This window comes from Lactuca virosa, chromosome 8 (genome assembly GCF_052849685.1).
Source record: "Lactuca virosa cultivar CGN04683 chromosome 8, Lactuca_virosa_CGN04683_v6, whole genome shotgun sequence".
NCBI lineage: Eukaryota > Viridiplantae > Streptophyta > Magnoliopsida > Asterales > Asteraceae > Lactuca > Lactuca virosa.
In genome coordinates, this window is record NC_136433.1 from 46599639 (window position 1) to 46610018 (window position 10380).

A 10380-nucleotide genomic window follows, 5' to 3' on the forward strand; every position below is an offset into this window, starting at 1 on the left:
CACTCTTCGAGCATCGGCACGTCTGGACCACCCTCTCGGGGCCTTCAGCCTATCCGGACCGCTTGCCGGGCCTTCGGCCTGACTATGTGCCCTCCCAGGTTTGCAGTCTATCCGGTCCTCCCTGGGTATGTTGGCGTACATCACAAAGCAGGAAACGCCTCAACCCAACCCCAATCAAACAACCATGTGCACATATAACAGGTATTCACATAACAGTCCATAGACAAACAAACCGATCTAGCAGATCATATAGCATAGCAACATCCTAACCAGGATACCGACGTAACCGTTCACTAACATAACATCATCCTACATACCAAGATACCGACCTAAACCAGGTCACTAACATAGCAGCATCCTACATACCAGGATACCGACCTAAACCAGGTCACTAACATAATATCGTCCTAATTACCAGGACGTCGATCTAACATATCAATAAGCATATCAAACAAATACCAGTATACAATCCGAGAAAGGGTCGGCCTTGGTGCCTTAGACCCTGTTGATATAGTGAGAATAACTCACCTCGCAAAGCCGATCTGAAATGAAGAATCAAATTCCCGAATCACCGACTCGCCAAAAATCCCAACTATCCAAAATAGCGAGCAATAAGTCAAAAATAGGAATATTAATCTTGACCAAGAATCCCACAAATAATATTAGTCCAATTTTCCTTTTCTCTCATTTGGGCCAAGGCCTAATACCAATCCATGATCTACAAGTCCATATGTGTAAGGCCTAATATTGTCCCAATTTACCAAATTGGGCCCAACTTCCTAAATAGGCCCAACTCCAAGATCCACTATCAAGACTTGGTCCAAAACACCATATCCATAAAATCCAGCAAATGCCCAAGCCCAACTAGTCCATAAACAGCCCAACACCCGAAGCCCAAATCACAAAAAGCCCATAGAAGTCGTACGCTGGGCGTACCCCAAGGCTACGCGGGCGCGTACATGAGTCTCGCGTTGACTAGAAAACGGGGTCATTGACCCAGTACGCTGGGCGTACAGAACCTTACGTGGGGCGTTCGTGAGTTTTGCCAAAACTCTAATAAGTGCTTAATGGCTTAAGCACTTAAGCCCAAACCTCAGATTCAGTGACCAAATGTGCCTAGGACTCATAAAGTCTCGAAATTTAACACTTTGGACGACTAGAAAGCTCTTAATCTAAGGTCTTAATCCATTAAGACCTTCCTACTACATGCATGGGATATCTTAAGCCATTGAGACCTCATTTTTAACACTCAAAACCCCTTCAAGAGTCTGAAAGGACAGCTCATCTCGTCCAAATCATCACATGCACCATTTTGGGACAAGAACTCTTTCATAAAGCTAAAATGACTAGATCTACCTCATACAAGTGTAACGTTCCAAGCTTTTTACCTTCTGGAGCTTCTAGGGCACAAACCAACTTTAGATCTACAAGCTTGATCTTCTTCTCCAACTCCTTGATGCAATGTCTTCACCTTCAAGAGCTCAAAATGCACACCAACTCACACTCAATAAGCTCAAACTCACAAGGAAAGGCTAGGGTTCTCTCAAGACTGCTAAGGGAGGTGTGGAGGCTGAATAAGATGAGAGGGAATGGTCCATAAAGTGTTTAAATACTCCACAAACCCTAAAAGTTAGGGTTCCTTCCTGGAACACGTACACCCAATGTACACATGTGTACGCCCAGCGTACTAGGGCGCGCCCTAGTACGCTTAGCGTACCATATGTACGCCCGACGTACTACTTCACTCCCAAAACTATTGTTTCCACCAGGGCCTCCTTTTGCTACTTCCTTCCAAACTAAGGGTTAAAAGTGACATAATCAAAACTCGGGGGATGAATTTTGAAGCTTCTTGAAAAATGGGATGTTACATTGGGTGGGGTCCGTTATACTCAGTGGGTGGGGCCCGTTATGCGAGTTTAGGTGGGGCCCGTTATACTCAGTGGGTGGGGCCCGTTATAGTTAGTGGGCAGGCCCGTTATACGAGTGTGGGCGGGGCCCGTTACACTCATTGGGCAGGGCCCATTATGTGTTAATTTATGTATGGTATGTAGTATTTTGGGGAACTCACTAAGATTTGGGCTTACGGTTTTCATTTTATGCTTCAGATACTTCCGGATCGAAAGGGAAGAGTCTGGGATGATTGCAGAGCACACACCACCTTTTTCCGCCTTTTGAGATTTACTCTGATATGTTTTGATGTAGTGACATACTTTGGTCTTTTAGGGTTGTATGACAATGTTTGGATTAATGTTTTTATTAAATCAAAATGAAATTTTTGGGTCTTATTTTTGGGACTTTATATAGCATGTCCAATAAGTGCTTAACTCAAGGTCTTATTCCATTAAGACATTCTAAATGATGCATGGGGCAAAACTAACCACTTGGAATCCATTTTTATGACTCAAGACCCTTCCAAGGGTCTGAAAGGATAGCTTAATGGGTCAAGAACATGTTTTGTTCATGAATCATCATTTTGGGAAAAAAAAGTAACTTAATAGAGCAAAAACCTAAATCTACAAGATAAAGGGGGTAAAGATGCAAGCTTTATACCTTCAAGATGTTCCAAACCAAGTAGCAATCCTAGATCCAAGGTGCACTTCAACTCTAACATCTTCTCACCACCTTCTTATTTCTTCCAAACCACACCAAATCTCACTTAAGGCTCAAAGTTGCTTTTCTTTCGCTCTAGGGTTGCTTGGGGGTCGATATTATAAATGGATGCTGAGTAAGAAGAGGGTTTGAGTCTATAATGTTGCTTAATTTGAACCAAAGCCCTAAAATTAGGGTTTGCATGCCACCCTCGTACGCCCAACGTACTAAGGTGCGCCTTAATACGCTTAGCGTACACACATGTATACATGACGTACTCATCCGACTTAATTTCCACTAAAAGCCAATTTGGGCCCCTTTCACTATTTCTCAACTTATGGACCAAAATGCAACATAATAAAATCATAAAGCCCAAGATTAGAAGTGCCTTAACATCGGGATGTTACATGGTCAACATGCGAGTATGCCCAACGTACCAAGGGAGTACGTCCCCGCGTACTCACTCTGTGGTGACTCGGCTGGGTTGACTTGACCAGTTTGACTTTGACCAAGTTTGTCTTAAGGGTATTTTTGGGATTTTGATTGAGATTGGTCATTTGGTTGCAATAGGTGACGATTAGAGCTAAGATTCGGAGTCGAGACCTCATCAGCTTTTGTCCAGTTTGTGAGGTGAGTTTTCCTTACTGTACTTACGGGGCAAAGGCACCAAGGCCGGCTCATTGGATTAGATATCCTGTTATGTGATAGTATGTCATCGTGTTGTAGTGATCTGTTAGATCGGTATCCTGGTATATAGGATGATGTTATGCTTAACGATCCTTTAGATCTGTCTGATTGTTTGTTGACTGGTTATATGTATGTTTATCTGTTATGTATATGTCGGCATGTTGTGTGTGGTTGGGTTGAGGCGAACCAGTGTAGAATGAAGGCCAAGAGACCTAGGGCGTCTCGGATAGACTACAGGTCCGAGAAGCATACCAGTCAGGCCCTAAGGCCCAAAGAACGGTCCAGATAGGTTGAAGGCCCGGTGAGGCGTTCCAGTCATGCTGAAGGTTCTGTGAGCGTTCCAGATAGTCTGTAGGCCGGTGCGGCGTTCCAGTCAGGCTGAAGTCTCTGTATGTATGTTGTTTGTTATTATGTTTATATGGTGGTACTTTGGGGGAACTCACTAAGCGTTGGCTTACAATTTTTAGGTTATGTTTCAGGTACTTCGGATGACCGTGGGAATGCGAAGGCGTGACTGTAGACATCCTCTTATCATGAATTATGATTTTGGGAGACTCTGATGTTTGGAAAAATGTTTTAAAAACTCTGATTTGTAAACAATTTATGAATTTGGGTTGATTTTAAAAGTTTAAATTTATTGTGATTTTTATGGGTGTTACAACTTCTAACTCAGATTGATCCTTGAATTTGATGAATCTGACAAATACAAATCGTTTTCCTAACTTAGATAGCTTTCGAGCAATATAGACATAAGAAACATGCCCATATTGCTCACAGATTGACCAGAGTTTCTTAGAATCAACATCAGGATGGAAATTGGTAAAATAAAATGGAATAGAAACCTTATCAACATTCCATGCACCGTTCTTTTTATTGCCATTCTTCAAATCCCACTTTTCATTCCCCACTATCTGATCGCACCCATGACTGATGATAGGAAACACTCAACGAACTCTTCCAGAACTCTAAACAACAACTATTGGACAAAGGATGATACATCAGACGAAACTAGACGGGGAAACAGACAAAATTGGGCGAAACAGGGGATGACTGACCAACGTTTGATCCCGTCAGGAAGAGGAGCCCGATATCACCGGTTAGGTTATAAAATATATAAAAAATTACCGCCTTAAGTCGCGTTTTAAAAAAAACAATGACTCGTCATGTCACTTAAAGCTTGAGGCGTGAACTCGTCGTCAAATCACGTCTCATATTATTTAGATCGTAATTAACAGATTATTTAATGTTATAATGCTTATTTTTTAAAAATAAAATACTCTAATAAATAATAATTAAAAAAAACTAAATCGTAATAACTTTTATTTTTACTTTTAACCCTTAAATTTTTATAAGAAAACGTTTTTAGCATCAAACAATAAATTGTTAATAAAAGGGATTTTTTTTTTTTTGTTAGATTCACAAGATTGGGTGTTGGGTGTTTCATCGTGTTTTCAGTAGACCCTCACTCACGCCCAATACCCATTCACAAGTCGTTCAAGTCTTCCTTGATGGAGACTTCCAGAAAGAGAGTCCTTTCTTTCCACGTCGTATGAGGTAATTTCACCCAATCAAACACTGCCACGTAACACCAATCTGCAAAAACAGCCGTTAGATCTTCCACGTTGGCATCACCAGCCCTCATCTCACCCTTCATTCCTCGTGGCCTCCCTTTCTCTCTCTCACACACACTCACTCTTCACTGCTTCCCCAGTATAAAATATATTTGCCGAAGCAAACGAAGAGCATTTCGAAACCAAATCTCATAAAACCCACCCAAAATATTAAGAGTAGATCGAGAGAGATCGCAATGAGGAAGTGGACTCTTCCGTCCGTTTTGTTTCTGATATGTCTCCTCTTTCTTCTTCCAGATCAAGGTACGTTTTTAGGGTGTACTTTGTACTTCTACCATTTAATTGTTAATGTATCTTTAGATTCTGTGCGGAGCTTATTTAATTTTGTGTTCATTCGATTTCCATGTATTTAGTAACAAATTAGAAGGTTTGTAATGGGAACTGGGAAGTGTATCGTGAAGAGTTTAGATTTATTGTATACTATGTAACATGTTAACCATTTTAAATTATGTACTACTTATCTGATCACTGTTCTGCTAACAGTTTTTAGAATCGTAACTCAAATCGTTGATCTAGGGTCTTCTGTAATTTAACCTATGCGCTTGTTTGTAAATTGCGAGCGCTTTTTCGGATCAATAGGTTCTGTGATTTTTGAACTATACACTTTAAGGAAGTTGTATGATGTAGCGTAATGGAGGTTTCTCAACTAAATCGAGGCTTAGAATTTATTGCTTTGACGAACAAAGCTATGATATCTGACTAAGGAGGTGTTATCATAGTTATGTGACATTATTTAACAACTAAGCTTCGAATTGAAGAAAAAACACGATTTAGCTAAAGCAATTTCAAGTAAACGAAAGAAAGATCAGTCATTCGCTCTATTTTTAGAGTGTTTAGGATATAAGGTTGTGCAAGATATATGTTGAATATTATGTTCTAGAATTTCATAGTGTTTCTCAATGTCTCCTGGATGTGGTCTAATAATGTTTTTGTTTTTGCTTTATATAGGTCCAAAGTTACATGCGAATGCAGAAGCTGATTCAGATAAATTAGTGGATCCACCCAAGATTGAAGATAAGCTTGGTGCTGTTCCACATGGTTTGTCTACTGATTCGGATGTTGCCAAGAGGTTTGCTTAACCTTTTTTTTTGTATGATTTCCAGTATACCTAATTCATTCATGTGGTGTTTGAAAGCATGGCATCAAACCTTTGACTTTACAACATAACAAACACTTTTGAATTTAGCCGGTATTTGGTACTGTTGAATAGATTAATTCTTTTATTTCATATAAATAAACAATGCATTGCCTTATTGTTAATCATTTTCAGGGAAGCTGAGTCAATGTCCAGGAAAAGCCTCCGCAGCAATGCTGAGAAGTTTGAGTTTCAAGCTGAAGTATCTCGGCTTATGGACATCATTATCAACTCTCTTTACAGCAACAAAGACATTTTCTTGAGGGAAATAATCTCCAATGCATCTGATGTAAGTTTCCATCTTCATTTTTCCTTTTTCTGAAACCTAATTTTGGTACAACAAATCTAATTGTAGTTTCACATTCTTCTTTCTTCTTTCTTTAGGCTCTGGACAAAATTAGATTCCTCTCTCTTACTGACAAGGAGGTATTAGGTGAAGGTGATGACACCAAGCTTGAGATCCAGGTTTGTATATCCTTTATTTCTTCTTCATTTTATCTTTTTTCTTGGAATTCTGAAAACTAATACATGTAATAACATGCAGATTAAGTTAGATAAAGAAAAGAAAATCCTTTCCATCCGTGATAGAGGTGTGGGTATGACAAAGGAGGATCTAATCAAGAACTTAGGAACAATTGCCAAGTCTGGAACTTCAGGTATTGTGTTTAAGCAAACAGATTGACATAAGAGCATTCACTTTGTGTTTTTTAAATTCTTTAACACTGTTCTTATACTCTGTTCTTGTATTAGCTTTTGTGGAGAAAATGCAGACAAGTGGAGATCTTAATCTCATTGGTCAATTCGGTGTTGGGTTTTACTCTGTATATCTTGTTGCTGACTACGTTGAAGTCATCAGCAAACACAATGATGACAAACAGTATGTCTTCATGGTTTTATCCCATTTTAATTGATTTATTTAGATTCGATTTTAGTTTTTTTACTAACTTGTAACCTTTTAGGTATGTTTGGGAGTCAAAGGCTGATGGGGCATTTGCAGTTTCTGAAGATACATACAATGAGCCACTTGGTCGTGGAACTGAAATAAGATTGCACTTAAGGGAAGAAGCTGGAGAATACCTTGAAGAGTCAAAATTGAAGGATTTGGTGAAGAAATATTCTGAATTTATCAACTTCCCAATTTACCTTTGGGCTACCAAAGAGGTTGATGTTGAAGTCCCTGCTGATGAAGATGACTCCAGTGATGATGAAGAAAAACGTAAGTTTTTAATTTCTTTTAAATAAATTACACCATACTTGTAACTTCCATCTTCTAATATACATTTTTTTTTTGACAAATTTATCAGCAGAATCAACAGATGGGGATGAAGAGAAGGAAGAGGAAGACTCTGAAGATGAACCAAAACCAAAAACCAAAACCATTAAAGAAAAAACTTTCGAATGGGAACGTTTGAATGATGTTAAAGCTATTTGGTTGAGAAGCCCAAAGGAAGTAACCGAAGAAGAATACACAAAATTCTATCACTCTCTTGCCAAGGTAATCATCCATTCCATTCCATTCCTTTGTGATTCCATTCCATCATGCCAAATAAGACTCTTAGGGTTTATGGCTTTGTTCTGTATGACAGGATTTTGGTGATGAGAAGCCAATGGCATGGAGTCATTTCAATGCCGAAGGTGATGTTGAATTCAAAGCTGTTCTTTTTGTCCCTCCAAAAGCTCCTCATGATCTATACGAAAGCTACTACAATTCAAACAAATCTAACCTCAAGCTTTATGTTAGAAGAGTATTCATCTCTGATGAATTCGATGAGCTTCTACCCAAATATCTAATGTTCTTAATGGTATATAACAACATACTTCATTCACCTCTCTAATCAATTAACCAAAATCATCTACTATAACTAGTACTCTTTTCTTTCAATCAGGGTCTTGTTGATTCGGACACTTTACCACTTAATGTCTCACGAGAAATGCTTCAACAACACAGCAGTTTGAAAACAATTAAAAAGAAACTCATCAGAAAGGCCCTTGACATGATCCGTAAACTTGCTGAAGAAGACCCTGATGAATCCCATGATAAAGACAAGAAAGATACAGAAGTGGAAGAATCAAAGGAGAATGATGAGAAGAGAGGTCAATACACAAAATTCTGGAATGAATTTGGAAAGTCAATAAAACTTGGAATCATTGAAGATGCAGCAAACAGAAACCGTTTAGCAAAACTTCTCAGATTCGAAACGTAAGAAAAATGGAATATCATTATTTCTTTTTTCCTTTTTCATTTCGAAACGTAAGAAGAATTGATTTAATTATATTATACTATTACAGAACAAAGTCAGATGGGAAGCTGACATCACTGGATCAATACATCTCAAGAATGAAATCTGGACAGAAAGACATCTTCTACATCACAGGAAGCAGCAAAGAGCAGCTTGAAAAATCCCCCTTCCTTGAACGCCTCAAGAAGAAAAACTTTGAAGTGATTCTGTTCACAGATCCTGTTGACGAATACTTGATGCAATATTTAATGGATTTTGAAGACAAAAAATTCCAAAACGTGTCAAAGGAAGGTTTGAAACTCGGGAAGGATTCAAAGGATAAAGAAGTGAAAGAGTCGTTTAAAGAGTTGACAAAATGGTGGAAGGAAGCTCTTGCGAGTGAAAACGTTGATGATGTGAAAATTAGCAACCGTTTAGCTGACACCCCGTGTGTAGTTGTCACATCTAAATACGGATGGAGTGCTAATATGGAAAGAATCATGCAATCTCAGACTCTGTCTGATGCTAGTAAACAAGCGTATATGCGTGGGAAAAGAGTGCTTGAAATTAACGCCAGGCATCCCATTATCAAAGAGCTTCGTGAGCGAGTTGTCAAAAACCCTGAGGTAATTTTACAAAGTAAAAAATGGGTTAAATTAATGTTAATATTATATATATATATATATATATATATATATATATATATATATATATATATATATATATGTGGTTTTTGATTTGTTATGAAAAAATAGGATGAGGGTGTGAAGACAACTGCACAGCTGATGTATCAAACGGCTTTAATGGAGAGTGGGTTTATGTTGAGTGATCCAAAGGAGTTTGCGTCGCGTATATATGATTCTGTGAAGACGAGTTTGAGTATAAGTAAGGATGCGGCAGTAGAAGAAGAGGATGAGGTGGAGGAAGTTGAGGTTGAGACAAGTGGAAAGGAAGAAAGTGAGTCTGGTAGTACTAGTACTAGTACTACACAGGAGGAAGAAGAGTATGATGTGAAGGATGAGCTATAGGAGGAGGTTTTGTGTTTTTGAACAATATTTCATGTCAAGATATTGCAGAGGGAGATATTATATTGTACTCTACACACATAATCTGTTAGGCAGGAAGGATTTTGTGGTGTTTGGATTTACTTGCTAGTTACTACGACGTTCTGAAGTGTTTTAATTATATTCAGGAGGATCAAGTGTTTTTGGTAATTTTTGTATCTTTGCATACTCTACTTGGTTTTAGTTGTGAAAAAAATAATAATCAAACAAACTTTAATAAATTCTTAGTTAGATTTATTTTTAGAGTTTTTGAACAAAATTGATTAAATAAAAATATTTAATATAATAATCAAACAAACTTTAATAAATTCTTAGTTAGATTTATTTTTAGAGTTTTTGAACAAAATTGATTAAATAAAAATATTTAATATTTATATTAGAAGAATTTTATTTTTTAATATAATAATTTTTAACATAAAAGATCTATATGATCTTTGTTTTATCATAACATAATGGTCACTCTTTGATTATTAAAATATGAGCTTTATGATTAATTTTGTTTCAAGTACCTATGGAGGCTCATGATTTTTTTTTTCATTTTGGCAATGTAAAACTAAAATCAACAATAAGTTGTTATATTAAACTCAATAAAGAAATTGGATAAACATTTCAATTTAAATGTATTGTCAAAACATCAAATTCAGATATTGTAATTGGGACAATTTTTAAAGTATGTTTTCCTTTTAAAAATTAAAATGTGATCTTTAAGGCTACCAATCATGTACATATCTTCCTGATCAAAGAAATTATTAAAAAAAAAATGTTAAGAATAACAATGAATTTAAATGCTCACTACATCCAACTAACAAATGAAATTCATTTTAGAGGATCGACTCAAGAAGTGCATCCATAACTTCTTGTAGTTGAATTTGAGGAAATGCTAAAACCTATTAGGATATGAGGGAACTATTTGTGAGACTACGGTTGGTTTCTGGAGGGCAATACAAATTCAAATCGTTAGCACATATCTTTCCTTTCTGTTTCAATTATCAAATTTTGATCAAGATTTTCCAAATCAAATTACAAAAAAAAAAAAAAGGTAATCTAGCACAGTT

General features: G+C 37.3%; 1 protein-coding gene across 2 annotated transcripts; it reads left to right on the forward strand.

Moving 5' to 3' along the window:
* The first annotated feature begins 4996 nt into the window (after positions 1–4996).
* Positions 4997–9475, forward strand: SHD (Chaperone protein htpG family protein). 2 transcript variants are annotated; one of them, XM_079069004.1, is made up of 12 exons: positions 4997–5150; positions 5856–5976; positions 6178–6331; positions 6427–6507; positions 6587–6698; positions 6793–6919; positions 7002–7258; positions 7347–7537; positions 7629–7844; positions 7929–8242; positions 8332–8887; positions 9017–9475. In XM_079069004.1, exons 1-12 carry the CDS (start codon positions 5084–5086, stop codon positions 9287–9289), a joined length of 2469 nt encoding a protein of 822 aa, XP_078925130.1. In that variant the 5' UTR covers positions 4997–5083; the 3' UTR covers positions 9290–9475. The 2 variants fall into 2 exon arrangements, with proteins under 2 accessions (XP_078925130.1, XP_078925131.1); XM_079069005.1 differs by having other exon boundaries at positions 7350–7537.
* The last annotated feature ends 905 nt before the right edge of the window (positions 9476–10380 follow it).

Coding starts and splice junctions, on each gene's coding strand:
- SHD (XM_079069004.1), top strand. CDS start 5,084: ATGAGGAAGTGGACTCTTCCGTCCGTTTTGTTTCTGATATGTCTCCTC. Junction 7,538..7,628: donor TCTATCACTCTCTTGCCAAG/GTAATCATCCAT, acceptor TCTGTATGACAG/GATTTTGGTGATGAGAAGCC. Junction 8,888..9,016: donor GAGTTGTCAAAAACCCTGAG/GTAATTTTACAA, acceptor ATGAAAAAATAG/GATGAGGGTGTGAAGACAAC.